We start from the raw sequence: 20,674 nt of genomic DNA on the forward strand, positions 1-20,674 counted from the left end.
TGGAATTCAGCAGGAAACAGCGAGTTTAGGAGTGCTGGATGCATGTGTAGCATGGAGACAGGGACAGTAGGACAGGGCTCTGCGGGGAGAGTGACCCTGGAAGTACTTCACTCAGTGTCTCCAGTGAAGGTAATTATTTAGGCAGGTATGAAGACTACAGTCTGCTTATATCTGTTTCTTTTGTCCTGAGCCTACCATGTATGTACCTGAAAGAACAAAGATAATTCCTACCAAGGATCTAGAGAATATGTGCTAAAATTTACCCTGTGGTTGATCAGAGTGCTCTCTAGCTTCTGTTGTTATTTGTTATAATTAAAGTGTTCTTAATTACCTGGTCCCAGCTGATAGATCAGTTTAGAAACGGCAGATCAGAACAGGAGCTGCAATAAAGCAAAAATGCACTGAAAACCATCGGTTTGTAGTTATTGTTAGAGGAGATGGAAAAGCCAGTAACAGCAAAGATAGAGATTCAGTAAGTATAGCAGCCTGGAGCGTCTATGTGAGGGCACCCATGAGCATCACCATTTACGGTCGGGAATCAGTGGATCTAGCATTGGCTGTCAGAGGTCACAAACACCACGAAAAGAGACAAATGTGTGCCTCGTGATGGCAGTGTGCCACCCTACCCTTGTCCCTTTCCCAAATTAAATGAGACTGTGATCAGGCCTTTTAGTCAAGGCACTGTAATGTAGATGATCAGGAGCCGGGTTTATACTCCACAGAAGGCACTCCGTAAACAACCAACTGTCCAGGGTCTTCAGAAAATGGCATTGCAAGAGAGAAAGTCGTAAGGGAAGTGGACAGGATCGTATAGAATGAACAGTTAGTAAGGATGGGTTGATTTTACGATAGCATGCATAAGGCCTCAGGTTCAGTCTCTAACATAGTTCCTCTTTAGCAGCTCATTAATTTCAGTGTGTGGATCATATCAGAACCATAATATGTCCATACATATGAGCATACATGCACACAATAAACCGCCTTTAGACATAAGAAGCAATTGGAATTTGGACCATAAATTTGGTGAGATTAAGGAATTATTAATTTTAAAACTAATAATAAATAATTACAAAAATGACCCATGGTCTTCATAGGTCATTTGTTAATTTGTGTCTGTAGCTACATTTAAAAAGCATGTATGTTTATTCTCAGAAAGGTTTGCATTTTTGAGAGTGGGTGTGATATAGTGCAAAGAGTACTTGGAGTTAGGCCAGCTTGTGAAATTGCCGGGATCTCAAATTTTCTCTTCTATGCAGTCAATGGCTGCCTGTAGGATCTGCTAAAATCCAGCTAGTAGCCAAGGGAGTATGGTGCATGTACATCCACAGGCCTGCCTGGACTCTTCTCTTAAAAAGAAGGCGTCTGTGAGGTTCATCTACAAAGAAGTCAAAGGAGGCAAGAGATGCACCAAGCCACAAAGGCTGGCCTTGCTGTCACTCTTTGTGCTTAAAACTCAGCAGCCCAGCCTGCTGCCTGGACTCTTCAGGCCTGCTCTCTCCTCTCAGCCTCTCCTAACCCCTCTCCCCACCTGACCTCACTCTCAAGAAATGTGAAGTCTCCCAGACATGTGCTGTGCTGTGGTTCTGCCTGAGCTGCCCTTGGGCAGACTACACACACACACACACACACACACGCTCACCCTATCTCTGGTTGTGCTGTTGGTTGTATGAATGGCCACTTGTGCACACACACAGACACAGACACACATACAGAGAGAGAGAGAGAGAGAGAGAGAGAGAGAGAGAGAGAGAGAGAGAGAGAGAGCTGGAGCTCCTTGAGCATTGTGGAGGACATGAGCAGTGTTGGAATCCCACAGCTCCTGGACAGTTGAGCTGCGCGTGAGCATGTTCATGTCCTGGGCCCAGGTATACAGCTTATGAAGCTCCTCCAGCATTGCTCATTCTGACCCCAGTTTCCAGCAAGGACCACTTCTATCTCTAGGGTATGCTCAGGGTTTTCTCCTTCCTCTCCCTCCTTCCTTCTCTTCTTCTTCCTTTTCTTCTTTTCTAGACAGGGCCTCTCCATGTAGCCCTAGCTAACTTGGAACTTGCTCTGTAGACCAGGCTGGCCTTAAACTCAGACAATCCATCTGCCTCTGCCTCCTGAGTGCTGGGACTAAAGTGTGCACTGCCACCGCCCGCTCTGGGTTATGTTCTTTTATCTCTATGGCTTCTGCAGTCCTGGGGACTGAGCCCTGAGGCCCAGCACACCCTGTGCAAGCGCTCCCTTGAACGTTCTGTGTGAGCATTTCTCTGTGTAGCTTCCCTAGGCCTCTTTTCTGTAGCCCTGGCAGGCTTTGAACTCGGAATCCTCCTACCTCTGCTTCCTGGGGGGCCAAACTCACAACACTGAACCGCCAGACCTGGCTTCATTTTTCTTTCCAACTTGAAGTTGAAATCAGTTGATACTTGCTGTTGATAAGCTTCCAAAATTCAAGCTACTTCTTTTAGCTTTTGTTCTTTTAGGTTGAGGGGGGGGTTGTTTTGGTTTTTTTATATTTATTTATGTATTTGATGTTTAGGGAGAGCATGTGCCATGACATACAGGTAAAATGTCAGAGCACATGTTCTTTCTTCCCCCCGTGTGTACCCTGGATCAAACTGAACATCCAGCTTAGTGGCAGGTCCCTTTTCCCACTGACCGATCTCACTGCCTCCACATCCATGAGCCCCCACTCCCTTAAGGAAGAGTCATGTAGCCTGGGCTGGCCTTGAACTTGTCATGTAGCCAAAAGTGACCCTGAACTTCTGATTCTTCCAAATTGTTCCCTCCCACCCCCCATGTGTGGCTCTAAAATTCTAATTTTTGTTTGTTTGTTTATTTTGTTTGTTTATTTATTTATTTATTTAGAGACAGAGTTTCTCTGTAGCGCTGGCTGTCCTGGAACTAACTCTGTAGACCAGGCTGACCTCAAACTCAGAGATTCACCTGCCTCTGTCTCCCAGGTGCTGGGATTAAAGGTGTGTGCCACCACTGCAGGCTAAATTCTAATTTCTTAATCTGTTCTGTTTGCATTAGTATTTCTATTCACCTGTCCTTAGAGCATCCTTGCTTACCGAATTGCCAGTTGTGTACCAAGATACACTACTTCAGTCAAAGTCTTTGATACTAGTGAATGTTAACGTGGTCCAGGCCAAGCAGACACGGCCTGGCGCTGCTCTCTTAGGCCGAGAGATTTGTGTGGATGATCCCATAATCAGGTACCAAAGGGACAGAAGGGGACAGAAGGGGACAAAGTGTAGTTCTTCCTTTAGAGGTGGAGTGGGCGGGGCCTCTGTTGTTGATGCTCAGCACTTGCCTTGAGCCCTGGCACATTCCAGGAGCCATGCCAGGCAAGCTCCAGGACTATCATGTGTTTCTGGAAAGTGATAGATTTGTACCCACTGTTTACCCAGACATAAACACTGGGCGCACTCTGGGTCTCCCTGTTTTCAAGGACTTTGGAGAATATATCTATAGATTAAAATGGACACACACACATTTTCCTTTGAGTAATGTAAGATTGAAGGCAAGTCTGAAGTGAAGCTCACGATTTATGGAAGTGACCTCTAAAGTCCCTTTCAGTGCTGCCCTGCCCTGACTGCTTCAGCCTCTAAGCTCAGTTTATCCTGTGTGGTGGGTTCTAGTCCTCTATGCTGCTAAGGGAACGGGGCTAGAAAGGGTGGGCCCTTGCCAAGATACAGTACAGCAAAGGAGCCTAAGGTAAGTGTGGCTGAGGAGAGAGAGTCCCTTGGGAATTCACCTTAAACATAGCAAGGACCATTTATAGTTAACCTTAGGAATCTATATTGAGATAGTGTAGACAAAGGTCCTTTTGAAGTGAAATAAAATATTCTAATTAGCTTAAACCAGGCCCTACCTTCGAGAGTTTGACGTCTGTGTCATCTAGGTCAGTGACCCTCTTAACCTTGTGGCACCATGAACGTTAAAGTGACTAAAGCAAAGCTGGTGAGAGGCGCCTTCTAGAGCCTCTTCCTCCTCGGTCTTCCCTAGGACGCTGTTTCTAATACTGCAGCCTTGATTACTGTCTGTATCACTTACCTCCCATCTGCGGTGAATCACAGATAATTACATGGTGAAGACTCAGTTCTCACCCTCACAACTCGTTCTAGAAGCTTCTAATTATTGGTAGGTTGCCAGTGTGTGTTTGTCTAAAGTTCTGTCGGCTAATAAATAGATCTAGATTTTTGCAGGCTCAGGGGCAAGTAGACGTGCTCAGGCTCACAGCTCTGCTGAGTGTGGGCCTCTCTCTAGTTACAGAGAAACCACAGCTGCTTCCTGAGGAAGAATAATGCTCCAAGTGAAATTAGCAAAGAGTTGCCAGCTTTAAAATGAAAGATATTAAACATTTCTGGATCCTCACAGGATTCCTGGGGGAAGATCTACCAAATCGGGATTTCAGCATTTTCTGCTCAGCTTTAGAAGAGGGGGAAAAGCTAACACGATCAAATTAAAATTACACAGCTGTCAGCATTCAAGCCAGACAGCTCACAGTGACAAGAACAATTGCCTTTGTAATAGTGTGTAATTAGGCCTAATGTGTGCACCGGGAGTCTGGGGCTTCCCTTGTGCAGTCAGAGCATGGGTGTTGGCTGACACCTCCCTTTGTCATGAAGTGAGGCAGGTAGTCTTCTTGTAGAGATAAACTTGTGACAAGCAGGCATCATGTATAGCTTTTCCATCTCACCTGAGTACAGTTTCTAAGTGGAAAGCCTTCACTTGCAGATCTATCTAGCCCATTTCTATTAGATGAAGACTTTTTTTTTTTTTCTAAAAGTAGCTGAACATCTTAAGTGAAGCCCACCCCACCCCTTTTAGGGGAAGGTGAGCCAAGGTCTCATTCTGTAGGCTGTTAGGAGGCTGAGTAGGCACCTGGGATAGCCTAAAACTCGCGGTGTCCTCTTGCCTCAGCTCCTGAGTGAAGCAGGGCCATCAGCTTACTTTGAAAACACTCTCACATTGTATCCTTTCTCTTAAAAACTCACATAAAACATTTTCTAGTGCACAGTTTCATGGCCAGCTCGATTTTACATCATGTGGAAAGAGGGATTGTCACCTTAGCCCTGTCAGGCTTGGCTGATGGTGTCAGGCGTGATCTTGAAGACTGGTGGATGACATACAGCCTCTTTATTTCCTCCTAACTTCTGTTGTTTTAGGAAAGTTTTGATATTTTTCTTTCTGAGATTAAGATTAGTAGATGCATACAGATGTTGCTGGTTATTTTTCATGGGCCTAATTTTTTTTTTTAGCTCTGTGTATGCAAAAGCAGTGGTGGGAGCAAGCTTTCTTAGGGCAGCCAGGCCAGTCTGACGTAAAGCAGACAGGAAAGGGCAGTGTGCTTCTTGCAGAACCACAGACCACAGAATATATGAACCAAAGAATAGCTCGGTTAAAAAACATGATTTCCAAGTATTGTGGCAGTTCTATAAAAGTCATAATTGATATTGATGTTTTTATTTCAAAGGTATGCTTTCACTCTAGTCTCACGATGCCTCACACATGGCCCAGCAGATAGTATTTGCTTTATTAGAAAGGACTCGTTTCCCAAAGGCCATGCATCTCCTGATGAACTGTGTATGTCGCCTGCAGCCATTCTATCTCAAGTGGAGGACACATCTGTGTTCTGACAGAATCTCTGTTCTGAAAGGTTGTATGATTATAGCAACCTGCGCACTGGATATCGTCTGTAGGTATTTAAAATAGCTTTTATTCTGTTGTTTGGAACATTACAGTAAGCCAGCATGACTAACCGCCATGACGTTACGGTTAGTCTCCTACCTGCTAAAGAAGTGAAGTTGAAACTTTAAGGTAAAAAGAGTCTGCCTGGAAAAAACTTACGTAAGCTAAAAAGTTTACTAATTAAGCAGAAACTCGTGTTCTTTCTTGAACAGAATGAGAACTGTCTTATCTTACCATGCTTACCCCTTCCTTAGGACTGGGGAAACCCAGCCTTGCATGTCTGCACTGGACCAGTGCTTTACGACCGAGCTACAGCCCCGGCCACATGTCCCCATGTCCCCATGTCCCCATGGTGTAATAGAAGACAGACATACTGACACACCTCTCATCCTTTGTTCTTTGCTTTGTCTCTCAGTGTGGCAGTCACCAGGTCCAGAGATGTGCCTTCTTTTGGACCTCCCATCCCTAAAGGGGTCACCTTCCCCAAGTCAAACGTGTTCAGGGACTTCCTTTTGGCCAAAGTGATTAATGCAGAAAATGCTGCTCATAAATCAGAGAAGTTCCGGGCCATGGCGACAAGGACCCGCCAGGAATACCTGAAAGATCTGGCAGAAAAGAATGTCACCAACACACCTATTGACCCTTCTGGCAAGTTTCCATTTATTTCTCTGGCCTCCAAGAAGAAGGAAAAGTCTAAGCCTTATCCAGGAGCTGAGCTCAGTAGCATGGGGGCCATTGTGTGGGCGGTCCGGGCCAAAGACTACAACAAGGCCATGGAGTTCGACTGCCTCCTTGGGATCTCCAGCGAGTTCATCGTCCTCATTGAGCAGGAGACAAAGAGCGTGGCTTTCAATTGCTCCTGCAGAGATGTCATAGGGTGGACTTCCAGCGACACCAGCCTCAAAATCTTCTATGAGAGGGGAGAATGTGTGTCAGTGGAGAGCTTCATTAGCAGCGAAGATATCAAAGAAATTGTCAGAAGGCTGCAGGTGAGACTGCTGTTACCATGCTCACTCCTGGGGGTTCGGCAGACTAAAGCCAGGGCACAGAGGCCTGGGGCATGATTGGCTACTCTAACAATTCCTTTGCTGATGAGTGAAGCAACACAGTTTATCTGACGTTCCTGCTTTCCATCGTTTGTTGAGGAAAAGTAGCAGCCCAGGGCAGGTGGGATGACATGTTGTCTGAGGGATTGTGCTGGGAAGTCACCTGCACATAACCCAGTCTCATGGCCCTGGTGACAGGTGTTCCTGTAGTTGCTGAGAAAGCTGTTTAATAAAGCTCTCAATAACCCACCGTGGATTATTTTTTAAGGGCCGTTGAATGTAGAATACAGGTTCAGTTTGCCGCCAGCTGTCTGAAGGCCTATCCCAGATTTTTCTGTCAGGAAAGCCACTGGGCCCTGTGGAAGCAGCCAGTGTGTTGTGTTTTCCTACCAAATAGAGACTAGGGAAGAGGGTTAACCAACTTGCCCTTCACCCAGCTACAGGATGTTCAGAACAACTAAAAGCAGCATTTTCTTTAATGCCAAGTCCACTGTTAATAATTAACGGAGTACCTCTCATTTCCTTGTCTAGTTTGTTTCAAAAGGTTGTGAATCTGTGGAAATGACTCTGCGAAGAAATGGGCTGGGGCAGCTTGGCTTCCACGTCAACTATGAGGGCATCGTGGCGGATGTAGAACCGTACGGCTACGCATGGCAAGCAGGTCTGAGGCAGGGCAGCCGCCTGGTGGAGATCTGCAAGGTGGCAGTGGCCACCCTGAGCCATGAACAGATGATCGATCTCTTGAGAACATCAGTCACAGTAAAGGTTGTCATTATTCCTCCCCATGACGACTGCACCCCACGGAGGTAGGTCTGAGTTTACGGCTGCTGGGCCACATGGGATATCTCTTAGTAAGCAGGGTAGCCAGAGAGAAATTGCCCTCTTGTGAGGCTTATGGTTCCTGTGTGGAAAGTCTCCCACAGGATACAGTCCAGACAAGAGCTGCAACAGCCATCTTCAGCATCTCACACCGGAGGCCTGTAAGCAGAACACATCCATCGAGGCTGTCCGAGTGTCTGTTCCTGGGGGGTCGTGCTCATGCTGGCCTCACTCCCAGGTACCTCACGAATGTTCAAACTCAACGGTTGCTTTAAGCCCTGCTGTCTGGCTCTGCTGAGCCTGACTTCCAGGCTTTTGTTCTGGCAGCATCTGGGGGCCAGGAACGGGCTTCAGATGACTCAGTGCTGTGCTTCATGCCTGACTGCCTTCTCTAGAGGGAAGGCTGGAGCCTCCTGCCCGTTCAGCTCCTGCCAAGCCAGCAGCACTGACCGAAACTTCATGTCTTTGTTGCTTGATTGAACCAGTCTAATCAACTGTTTTTCTCCTTTAGACTTAGCAAATATTTTTGTTGGTTTAAAAAAAAATGTAGCCAGTTGTTGCTGTCATGTGCCTTAAATCCCAGTACTAGGGAGCCAGAGGCAGGTGGATATCTGAGTTTGAGGCCAGCCTGGTCTAATTAGTGAGTTCCAGGACAGCCAGGGCTACACAGAGAAACCCTGACTGGGAAAAATCAAATTAAAAAAGAAGAAAAGAAAAAAAAAAGTTGTATATTTTTAGCCACTACTTTCTAAGAATTTGTCTTAAATTTAGTAGTTAAAGCCAAAACATAACTGGGTGATGGTGGCACATGCCTTTAATTCCAGCTCTCAGGAGTCAGAAGCAGGTGGATTTCTGTGAGTTTCAGGACAGCCTGATCTACAAAGCAAGTTCCAGGATAGCCAGGGCTGTTAAGCAGAGAAGACCTGTCTTCTTACTAAAAAATAAAAATGCAAAATACACACAACATCTAATTAATTAACTAATAATTAATCATAAATAAATACTGATAATTAATGAAACCAAACCATCGTTCTTTTTCTCCCTAAAATGACTAGTCCTAGGTCTGAGCATTCATGGATTTATGATTCGCAGATGGTAGGCTATAAATCATTATAGTGGGTTATTTGTGCCCCTTAAAGACTTAAGTGAACTTCAGTTAAAAATCAGTCTTTATTCAGAATAGCATTTATTTATGCCATTTTTCAGGTAGGCAGCCTGGGGGTTGTGTGCCTGTGTCAGAATAGTCTGGGGCCCTTCAGTCTGAGCAGGTTAAGGAACACTCTTTTATAGAGCTGAGTTTAAAAAAAAAAGATGTATCCACAGAACTTTTTAGTTTCGTCAATCCGAGATGGGTGAGTGTCCTCCAATCATCCTGTCTGTGTCCCTGTCAGGATAGCAGGATCTGCTGACCCTGCCAGCTTTTCTAGAGTCTCCAAGTCCATTGTCCATCTAGAACAATCTCTGAGTGTCTGGCTCTCCTCTGCTGTCACCTGACTGCTCTCCTTTGAGTTCCCTAAACAGGAGACAGTTTCTGTAGAAAGTGCCTCAGCTCTCAGAGTCACAGACACAGTGGCTCTGCTCTTTTCTCTAGGCTCCAGGTGTGTATGGGGAACTGGAACAAAGCAGTTGTAAGGCCGGACAGAATGGAGCTACCACCAAACTGAGTCATTGTTATTAGGAAGCGAGGTCAGCGGTGAGGGGTGGCTTACTGGCCATGCTCATCCAGGCTGGGTTTATCTTCCTTGGAGTGTTACGGAATACCATTGGCTGAAATTTTACTTCAGTGTTCTAGGTCCTAGAGAAAAACACAGTTCTGTGAATTAACACATTTAATTCTTTTAGCCATCCTATGAGGAGATACACACGACTACTGTTGATGCTGTAAGAAGCCAGGGAGGGCCCGTGTGATAGCTCAGAGTCAGGTCACTCCCACCGAGCTTGATGGCCTGAGGTTGATCCCTGGATCCCATGTGTCAGGAGGACACCCCACAGGCGTCCTCTCACCGTGTCCTGCTGCACAGTGAATGCATAAATAAACACACGAATAAATAAGTGAATATGATAAATCTTACAAAAGAGGAAGAAACTTAAGTAAGTTTTCAGGCTCCTCTGGCATCAGAATCCAGGTATAAGCACTGTTCTGTAGGTAGGCACAGACCCTTTCCCTGGGCATCAGTGTCAATCTGTGCCATTCCTGGCTCATGGTGTTATTTCTCCCACTCACCTCTTTGAAGTGACCACCATGAAATCTGGAAAAGGCTGCACTGGGCCAGAGGGGACAACCCATTCTGACATCAGAGCAGGCGACTCCTATACCATATGAAGGAGCCACATCTGTCTTCCACTGGGAACCCACAGCCATCCTCTCCAGGCGTGCACTGCTGCCTGCACAGGTCAGCTGCTAGGCTGGGAAAATGGGTGCTGAGCCCTAGCCCTCCCCGCTGGGAAGCTGGGTGCTGCACCCTCACCCTCCCTGCTGGCTGCTCTGTGCAGGTGGGAAATTGTGCACTGTGCAGATCGATGCCTTTGGAGGCCTGAAAAGCTGTTTGCTCCTGCAGAAGTGGCTTCAAAGGGAACAGTTGAAGCATTAACACCTTGCTACAGTTTTCAACAAAATCGGATGACGCTTCTGCTTCTGTCTCTTCCCTCCGCACTTCACACTCCCACTGCTATTTTCCTAGCAACTAATTACTCTGTTCTCTGAGTAATTACTCTCCTCTTTGTCAGCCTTCCTAGGGCTTTGGGTAGGGTGGGCCAGGCCTCCTCAAAGCTCACTACCCAGTGCTGTTCGGTTCTGGCAGTTGCCTGGACCTTGAGATCATCCTAGGCAGCCACACAGCGACTGTATGTCAGGCCTAGAGTGTGTGTGCACATGCATTTTGAAAAGGCAGCTTTTAAAAATGGAAGTTAGCTTGACAGCAACCCTTCCCCCAAAATATTTAAATATCATAAAATCAAGGACCTTTTCCCTATTCTTAGGAAACAGGCCGACCCTTCCACAAACTGTAGTTTGTTTAAAAGAAGGGACATAAAGCAAAGCCAATTCCTGAGTTCCTGCCGTGTGCATGGTGGCTCTTGTTTCATTTTTCCCAGTGCCCACCCTTCCTATGGCTGCTCCATTTTTTAATAAATGAGTGAGACAAACAGAAGGCACTGCTCAGAGAAGACAGTGCAGTGAAATGGTCCTGAGAGCCTGCCAGAGGCCTCCCAAGCGTCCTCATCCATCCCCGCCCCAATGAGTGGGAAGGCCCCTCCCTGATCCCCAGTGTCTGTGAGCGCTGGGACTCAGGGCTGGTGGGTTGGCTGAGGCGCTCCGGGTGTGCAGCCTTGTTCTACAGGGTGCTGCTCTGCAATCAGGGGCCATTCAGAAGCTAAAAACAGTTACATAAAAAGACCAAATTATCTTTAGGACTGTTATTTTTCTTGCTGGGGATTTGAGAGTCACATTATCTCTTAAATAAGAATGGGTTGCAAAGTGTTTTCTTGCTTTGAAAATGAGAGCATGTTGCCTTTGAGCTGGAACTCCTGCGTCCAAATCTCATTGCCAGATGAGCTCCATCAAAAGGAGTTACAGACTTCCTTAGAGCCCAGTTCACAGCCAGGGACCCTGATGTTCTTAAACATTAGTCTTTTACCATTAGGCTTCAGTTTGCCCTTTGGTCACATTAAATACTGAGATGCTGCTGACCACAGGCCCAGATGGGTTTCCAACAGGTGTTGGCAGTTCCTTTGGTCATAGGCTGCACTTGTAGATAGGACTCATTGTGGGTGAAGGATCTGTAGAGAGTTAGAGATGTTCTCTAGTAAGAAACTACAGTAAGCCAAGCCTGCAGCTACTGTTCTGTAGGTTAAAGCCTGGTCTGTCTCCTCCGTTGTGGACTGGCTGTAGTATGGCTAAATTAGCACACATCCTCTTCCTGCAGTCTGCCCTATAGTTACCTTCACTTCCACACTTTACTACCAGGAGGCCATGGGGAGCGTTTCATGACTGCTTACATATGGCATTAACACTACCGTTAGTTCTGTCCTTCAGGGGAGTGTCCACTCTTGCTTCATCTGTCCTTTTAGGTTTTACAGAAATAGGTAGGATACAAAGCCAATCAGGTGATCCCCTGTCATGAAAGCAGTAGGAAATGCCTGCAGTTTGGTTCTCTGTGAACTGGATGAGATTCTTAGAAGTATAAGATAATCTCAGTCACTTCTCAGGGCTAACTATATGTTAAAATACCATTTCAGATATTTTGGGTAAAACAAAGCATCTCAAATTAATTGCACCAATTTTATTCTATTTTTTAAAATTAAAATTGCAACTTTGGCTCATCTGTGCGGCTCCCCCCATTGCCTTGGACTCAGTCTACATTGTCTCCAGAGTGAAGCTTCACAGCTGGTCACCCCCCTTCAAGGCTTCCCTCCTGCTTCTCAGACCTCACAGTCCCTGGATTTAATGATGGGATCCTGATGCAGGTTGATACTGTCGAGGGATAGAAGAACAGACAGAATCTCTTTCTCGTTGTTTAGATATAAAGAATGGAATGTGGGTTCCTGAGGACCCACAGACAAAGCAGAAGTGACAGGACCCTGTGTCTCTGGCCGTTGATAACACTCAGGAAGATCCCTTCTTTGAAAAGAAATGAAGTCTGGTTTCAGATAATGCTTGGCTTTCCGTGGGGGGCTAAAAATTGTTGCATTCTATAACAAGTTTTCTTCCTCCTAGGCTAAATGAGGGTCTCTCATTGGGCTTGGGGATCTTTCCTGGCTTTATTTCTTGACTCTTGGGGTCCCAGCCCATTTAGAGCTGCCCCTCTCCCCAGGTACCTACTTGCAACTCTGAGGGGAGATGTGCAGCTGCTTGTAGTCTGCTTGCTGCCTGCTCTCACTAGCTGCCTGCTCTGTGGTCCGTCCAGCTGCCTTTCCCACCTTAGCTCTCTCTCCATGCTCCCAGCTGTCCTGGGGCCTGTTAGGTTTTACAGATTCCTCGTCCCAGTCTCCACAGTTGGGGCTGAGTAAAAGAACACACGCGTGATCCTCTGGGGTGTGAGTAGGCTGTGAGAGGAAACCTGCAAGGGCCAGAGACTGAAAGTTTGTTAATGGGGGTCATCCTGTCCCACCAGCATGACAAGGTGCAGTAGTCACTGTTCTCTCCTGGTCCTTCCTCCTAATAGGAGTTGCTCAGAAACCTACCGCATGCCAGTGATGGAGTACCAGATGAATGAAGGCATTTCCTACGAGTTCAAGTTTCCCTTCCGGAATAATAACAAATGGCAGCGGAATGCCAGCAAGGGTGCTCATTCGCCCCAGGTTCCATCTCAGCTGCAGAGTCCCATGACATCACGACTGAATGCTGGAAAGGGAGATGGGAAAATGCCCCCTCCAGAAAGAGCTGCCAACATCCCTCGAAGCATCTCCAGTGACGGGCGCCCACTGGAAAGGAGGTGAGTGCCCTCTCAAAGGTTGCTCTGTTTAAGCCCCAAATTCAGATAGCACCAAATACTTAAGCACCAGCTCTAGGCTTTCTTGTGTTTCTTGGAAGTAAAACTGAAACACCCATGAGTGACTTCCAAAGCATGCGAGTTTCAGCGGAACATCCAGCCCCCTACAGTGGGATTTGTATGTGCTTTGCTTTTTAATTTTTATGTGATTATCAATAGAAACCCTCATCTCATAGAAGTGCCCAATTGGATTAAAACTTAGATAACAGATCTTAAGTGATGGTGACTATATTATCATCTTCAATGTCTTAGGCAACTTAGAAAATAGAAGTAGTGAGATTCGAGGGTTTAGTTGGATACCTGTGTCTCTATCATTTTGTTTGGAAAGGGCTTTGAGAGCAGTAACTCAGAGCACAGTGGATTTCCCATGGCTGGAAAGACAGAAGGAAGCAGTGAGGAGGAGACACCAGTCAGGGAAGGGCTAAGACAGTTAATACTGAGGTCATTGAATAGGATGGAAGTCCTGGAACATCAAGAGCCAACTCCAGTCAGACTGAAAGTCAGAATAAACCTCTCCTAAAAAGAGGGTCTGCCTTAACATGCTATCATGGTGGTGTTGCCTTGGTGAACAGTCATGGTTCTGTGAGCTCTACCACCTTGAACTGGAACCTCAGGCTGATATTAAATTGGATCAAGGTCTTTCTGATGTAAATAACAGTTGGATCTGAAGTTGGAAGTCATTGCTGTAGCTTTAGTCCTCTCCATGATGGCATGGGGATGACATCTCTGAGGTACCTGCTGGAGGAGATGGCCTTTCTGAGATACCTGCTGGAGGAGATGGTCTCTCTGAGGTACCTGCTGGAGGAGATGGCCTTTCTGAGGTACCTGCTAGAAGGAGATGGCCTCTGCTGGAAGCTTCTTTTCTCCCACCTTCTCTCAGTTTGTCCTCACGTCTCCTCCTGTTGCTCACACACCTGGTGATTCTGTGGAAGCTCCTGCAGCTGGGTGTTGTCTGTGTTCCAGAACTGTGGTGGGTAGGAGAGTCCTCATGACAGAGCCTTCTCCTACAAGACAGGCTGCCACCAGCAGTGTCTCTGGTCACTGGTCTACTTCAGGGGCAGTGGGAAGTGGAGGCCTCTCTGTGGAGTATAGCTTTGGTATATTCTGCATGGTCGTCTAGCCGTGTGTAAGTCCATCACTTAGCCATCTTAGAATACTAGAGTCCCATGTAGAAACAGTCTGTAAAGGCTCACACAAAAGTGGTCTCCTAAAATCCTTCATAGATTATGAAGATGTATGTGCAGGGCCTTGCTGTTTACCCAAGTAAAAGATGCCCTACCCGAACGGGTCACTCCATCCCCTCTTGGACTCCTTGTGCTTTCATTATTTTTGAGAAGGGAAAGCCTCCAAGAGATCTCTGAATAAATTCTTTGTTTTACTCGCTCCAAGCTTGGCTCTTCCTGAGGTGTGTTAACCATAACTTCTGCTTTGGCTCATGCTTTGAGAGATGAACCTAGAAGCAATTGTTTAAAGGGCCCTCTTTATCCTGCCAGCCCCATTTCTTCTTTCATAGAACAGTCCAGAAGCTTTCCCACATAAAATCATTTGAGATCTATCAGTGTTCCACGTGATAGACCGGTGGGATGTGCAGCGGTCTGTGTTGAATCCAAAATGCAGCAGAAGCAAAAGATTGTAAGTTCAGCATACTGCCATCACGAGGTCCCTTGGCATCCGTGCTGGCTTAGTTACAGTCTCCATTACTGTAACAAACACTGTGACAGGAGTAACTTAGGGATAAAAGGGTTTTTTACATCTTATACTCAAAGGTCACAATTTGTCACTGATGGAAGTCAAGGCAGGGGAGGCAGAGGTTAAGACAGAGGCCTCAGAGGAGTGCTGCCAGCTAGCTTGCTCCCTATGGCTCACTCAGCCTGCTTTTCTCTCTCTCTCTCTCTCTCTCTCTCTCTCTCTCTCTCTCTCTCTCTCTCTCATATGTTTGTATTTTGTTTTCAAGACAGAGTTTTTGTGTATACCTCTGGCTGTCCTAGAACTCACTCTGTAGACCAGGCTGTAGCTCCTGGTTCTGGGTTCAAAGGCATATGACACCACTGCCTGGCTCAGCCTGCGCTCCTATACCACCAGGACCACGTACCCAGGGGCGGCCCCATCATCTGGTAGAGGCATTTTCTCAATTGAGGTCCCTGTTTACATTTAACTCTTGTTTATATCAAGTTGACAAAAGACTAGCCAAGGTAAGGGCTTAAGGAATATAGGGCTCCTTATTTCTAAGAGGGACTTTTAGGATTCTAGAGTGGCTTCCTGCATGTGTCTGAACCTGCGCCTGTCTTACCCCACCTAAGGGAAAGTACGTCTCCCTAGGGGAGGGCCCAAGTCCCCAGGAGAAAACTTACTTCTTTGGGTTGTGGGGGTAGAAGGGACAGGATGGGGCTGAGGTTTGGGGGATATTGAACCCTACTCACTGCCCCTTCTGGCTTCAAGTTGCGTGGGATGTTCTCTGAGACCCCTGCTAGAATCTCAGATTCTAGGATATTTTGTGAAGTCTCATAGCTATGTTTTCGGGCTATTAGAATGTCCTCTCCAGTTTGAAATGTATGGTAGTCTTCTATTGCAAAACATTGTCAAGTTTCTTACCCTGGAGTTCCCAGTTTTTAAGTTTAACTTCAAGCAAGCCCATCCTCTTGCCAGTTACACTTGGTGCACATGGACGCCCTTGATTCAGAACCTTGAGTTTTCCTTACAGTGGTTTGAGTCCCTATTATCTGCCTCAGAAAGTTGTGCTGAGCTGTGGAGAAGCCACCTCTCTTGAGACACAAGCCTGCCTGCTGCCTTGGGTCCATCACAGTTCTTTTTGGATAAATGCTCATTTACTGCTGTCAGAAGCCCACTTTGTGGTTTTCAGAACCACAGGCCATTTTTTTTTTTTTAATTTACAGGACTGATTGTTTTCTTTTAATGCTTAAGGACACAATCTGTGTAATAATAACATATTGGTGTTTGAGATTACTACGACATTGTCAACTGGATAGGGTTCTTTGTACATTGCACCATTTGAAATCTGAGCCATTCAGTTTGAATGTGGGAATTTTATGCTTCCCAGGGGTCCTTCTGATTGTGTAATTTTATAGTGTTTGTGAACTTTTTAGTTAACAAAATTAATAACAAGATAATTTAACAGTAATAGGTAACATGATACAACTGATGTTTGGGCATCGGGTTTATCTAGAGTTCAAGAATGGGAATGGAGTAGAATCTCACTCGTGTAGCTGCATTGCTGAGTATAAGCACCCTGTGGGATCAGGTGTAACTGCCTGGATCTGAGTTAATGTGCTCAGAACCTAACCACTTCAAGGGCTTTGGATAAGCAGCAGTCATCTTAATATATGAAAGAGTTTTCCATTCTACTGAATAAATCAAATGCTCTCAAGCCTTCACTGCCTGGTGTGAGGTATCACTGGCCATGAGTGCACTGTCACCCTCACCCTGGGTCACAGCCGCTTGAGCTGACCCAAGGATCTTTGTGTCACAGAACATGGAGCTTTCCTGGGCTGAGGCCGTGCTGCCATCCATGCTCTCAAAGCCACTGAGTACTACTGAGCCTGAGCTTAGTTGTTAACATTTGCCACTCCCTCTTCAAACCCTTTCCTTGTTGCTAAGTTTTTGATGTGTTGTGTGTCCCCAGCTCCAAAAGGTCCATATGCAAGGGGTTGGTCAGGCGGTGCTGTTGGGAGATGCCATGAACATTTAATATGTGAGACCCAATGAGAAGTCTGCAGGTCACTGGGGAACAACGTCAAAGAGGGTACCTCCCTGTTTCTACTTTTTGTTTTGTGGCTTAGAATGTGAGCATATTCTCCAGTGTACACCCTGCCATCCTGTACCAAGAGACTTAGAAAAATAATGGGTTCAGTAGTAGAATTTTGAACCCCAGAACTGTGAACTCAAGGTTTTTCTTTGTAAGTAACGTGGTTTTTGTGCTTTTTGTAGTAATCAAAGCTAATGAGTACACTCAACTTCCTAAACCCGAATTTTTGTTGCTTTTAATCACTCTTTCTGCTTAAATCTGCCCTCATGCCTGACCTACTTCAAGATAATCCCCATCTTCTCTTGAGTACTGAAAGAGGAAGGGAGAGAGAGAGTTGTGTGAGGGAGAGAGTGAGTGTGTTTGTGAGAGAAGAGCTACAGCTCACCTGTGGAAGTCAGAGGACAGTTTTTTAGAGTCAGTTTTCTCCTTCCACCTGAGAATTAAAGTCATAGGACATAGGAGAATTAAAGTCATAGGACATAGGAGAATTAAAGTCATAGGACAGGAAGCACCTTTACCCATAAGCCATACCCTTCACCCTTCTACCCTGTTTTGAGCTGGAATCTCTCGCTGAGCCTGGATGTGGCTGTCTCAGCTGTAGTCTGTCTGACCAGCAAGCCCTGGGGATCCTCTGTCTCTGCTCCCCTACAAAGAAGATGGCAAGCACTCCTTGCTACACCTAACTTTATGTGGGTGCTGGGGATGGAGCCTCATGTTTGTGTGGCAGACATTACTGACCAAGCCACCATCTATGCAGCCCTGCATCTGCAATTGTTTTTAAGCTTCTTCCTTCTTGGCTTGAGAGTTCATACTTTTAAAAAGTCTAAATTATTCCCAGAAAGAAGCCTCCAATTCTGAGGCGCAGCCTCCTGCTAGCAGGGTCATGTGATAAAAATGGAGACATGCCTGGAACCAAGCCTTTCCTGATACTCATAGTTCTGCACAGTCAAGAGCAAGTCTGGCTCCCCAGCTTGGTTGGTAACATCCCTGAAAGTCAGATGAGCCTTGTCTTACACACACACACACACACACACACACACACACACACAGAGAGAGAGTCACTCCCACCACTGTTCCTGAAAGTGTCACATCTGCCTCAGTAACACTCAGGCCCAGCCTGGTCCCTTTCCACTCTTCACAGCTCAGCTCCCATGCATTTTCTGAAAAGTCATTTTCAATTTCTCCAAAACTTTCTTTCCCTGTTTCTGCCTTAATTCCCCCTCTGGGAATGTTGAGGTCATCAGATTTGCTCACAGAATTTGTTATATTTTATCTTAATCCTATTTGCCCAAGGTTCTGATTTAGCCTGCCTTGTTCATCATTATATTCTAAGAACCAGCGAACACTGGGACACTATTGGGTTCCTGTGAATAATGCAACTTGCACTAATTTGGAAGAAAATGAAAAGGTCTTTTTGTAAAAACAATTGATAAATGCCTTTGGTATGCTAAGCATTAAAGCTGGATTTTAATAGATCTGCTTTCACTTCTGTGTGGTGCTGTTTAGCAGGCTCTTATTTTAAAATATATCCTGATAAAACTTGTCTAAATTAATCCCACATGAAATACAAGTTCTTGGTTGAATCTTTTATATGACTGAACCTGAGTTCAGGTGTTAGGTTTATCTTCAAGAGAAAGCAGAAAAGCAGAGGGTAGAGCGTGCCACAGAAGCACGGGGCCCAGACTCCTCCTCTGTGTCCTCCGTGGGAGCCAGGTGCTGGCATCTGCTGTGGGGCTAGAGTTCCTAAGACTTGCATCTCCACATTGGTAAATGATAGTCCAAGGGTGGCTGCTAGCCAGGCATGCAGAAGGTGGCACAGCAGTATGGGCTTGGCAAGTCTCCCAGCCCACTTGGATGTGCTCACTCCAGGATAGCCCAGGGAGTGATAGGCAAGTGCTCCCGGGTGGTGCCAGGCCCCGGCTCTGAACTGCCAGAAGCCCTTCCTCCATCCAGCCTGTGTTCTCTACCTAGCCTTAGAAAACCTTACCACAGAAGCCTCCTCTCTGCCCAGCCACCCTTGTTAGCAGATACTCTGCCTGGAAATTAGGGCACCAGGGGTGCAGGCTGTACCCCTCGGTAACCACGTGTTGGGGCTGGTTTGTTTTCAGGAACATTGTGTAGTACTGAGTGACAGTGTCCTGGTTAATTCAAGTTGTCCACTGTTCTGAAAACAGCCCTGATGGCCAGTGTACCAGCAGAAGTCATGGAAATACTACAGAATCCATCTGCAAATTAAATGGGCCTTAAAGCTGATCTTGTCAGTTGGATTTGGGGACGAGCTGTCAGGTAGCATGTGCCTTCAGTGCCCAGCCTAACATGCCATGTGAAGGTCAACTTCTCCCCCCTTACACGTGTACATGGCCCTTCAGACTTTCATCAACCTGGCTTTTTAAAGTCCCATGTCAAGTGCATTTCTTCATCTTGCTTCCCTCTGAACTGTCACGTGTTCCTTGGGTACCTCTTAAGTATTGAGGTCATCTGCCCCAGCTTTAGTCTTCTTACTCAAGCCTCTCATCAGCCCAGTTGGTTGTATTTAATCCTCTCTGTGGGTAAAGGCACATGGTGACTGGGAGATGGGTTTTTTGCAAAATCATGGCCAGTTAGTGGTGAAGCTGAGATTAGCATTGACCCATCTAACTCTAGAGCCTACTTCTCAGCCAGCATGCTGCACAAATATATAGCCACTCAATTAAAAATTAGTGAAATGAATTCCTGTTCATGGAATAAATGGGTTCCAGTCACACTCACCAAAGTCAAAGTCAGCTTTATTACACAGGCCTCACACTTGAAACCAAGTCCAGGTTCTGGTATCATCTTTGGAGCACTGTCTTTGGAAATTTGTAATACTGTTTGAACAGGGAAACTTACGTTTTCATTATGTGCTAGGTCCCACAAGTTAAGTGACTGGTCCTGTCTACAATTATCTCGGTTTTTCTTTTCCCTCCTCTGGAATCACCCTTAGATAAAAATTGATTCTTGTCAAGAGGCTCCCGTGGTGTACAGCAGACTGTGAATGCTCGCAGCTGTGTCTGAGCATTCTGCCTTGTTTGGAAATGAACCTTGTAGGAGGCTCATGAAAGGAAGATTTCCAGCCCCTGGCTGAACAGCTGATGGGCTGACATTGAGGCCAGCCGCAGCTCTTCCCCCAGTACACAGTAGGAAAGCATGAAAGACAGGGATTTTGGTTGATTGAATGTGAGCACAGCCTGTGTAGAAGCTACTGGGTGGAACGGTCATCATTCTATATAACCTTTGAATTGCTTCAGAGAAAGTTCTTTTTACATCATTCTGGAAGAATCTTGGTTGGTATATATACTGATAAGGACAGATAACTTGGTCCTGTTCCCTGAGTGGATTGAGTTTTAATTGCTAAGTTGTGGCAAAATGCTGTGCTTAATTATGGACTGGGGTATCTAATTTGTCAGTCACGCTGCTATTTGAAACCCTTTCAATTGTTTTTACCATTGGTCCTTGCTTGCACTTGGGTGGCAGAGGGCCTTGTCTCTGTGGATATATCTAGGCAGCACTGTCACTTTGGAACTAAAAGAAGGAAATAGAAGTATAATTAATCCTAAATACTCAGGAAACTATGTTTCCACTAACCACTTGGGCATTGAGAAGCCCTTTTTTGATGGATTGGTAAGTTGTAATCAGTGGCTGTCTGGAACAGTAGGTTTTAAGATTCACTTCAGTACACACTGGCTGCGGGTCTGTGGGTTAATCATGGAAAATGCAGGGCATGGATTATGTTATTACATACCTGGGATTAGGTTTGGTAATTTTCTTTTGTATAATTTAATCCTTTGAAAATTTTACACAGTATATTTGATCATAGTCTTCCTTCTCCAACCCATAGCTCCTCCCAAATTCCCTCCCTT

General features: G+C 45.9%; 1 protein-coding gene across 11 annotated transcripts in view; it reads left to right on the top strand.

Annotated features, from left to right (window-relative positions):
* Nucleotides 1-20,674, top strand: part of Sipa1l1 (signal induced proliferation associated 1 like 1) — a 275,601-nt gene that overhangs the window by 214,516 nt on the left and 40,411 nt on the right. For all 11 annotated transcript variants that reach the window (XM_029484700.2, XM_029484698.2, XM_021178588.3 and 8 more), the window contains 3 exons: nt 6,095-6,668; nt 7,257-7,531; nt 12,707-12,976. In XM_029484700.2, coding sequence (XP_029340560.1) covers nt 6,095-6,668; nt 7,257-7,531; nt 12,707-12,976 — 1,119 coding nt within the window. The remainder of the gene's footprint in view (nt 1-6,094; nt 6,669-7,256; nt 7,532-12,706; nt 12,977-20,674) is intronic.

Source organism: Mus caroli, unplaced genomic scaffold (assembly GCF_978045245.1).
Source record: "Mus caroli unplaced genomic scaffold, Mus_caroli_1 scaffold_14, whole genome shotgun sequence".
Classification (NCBI taxonomy): domain Eukaryota; kingdom Metazoa; phylum Chordata; class Mammalia; order Rodentia; family Muridae; genus Mus; species Mus caroli.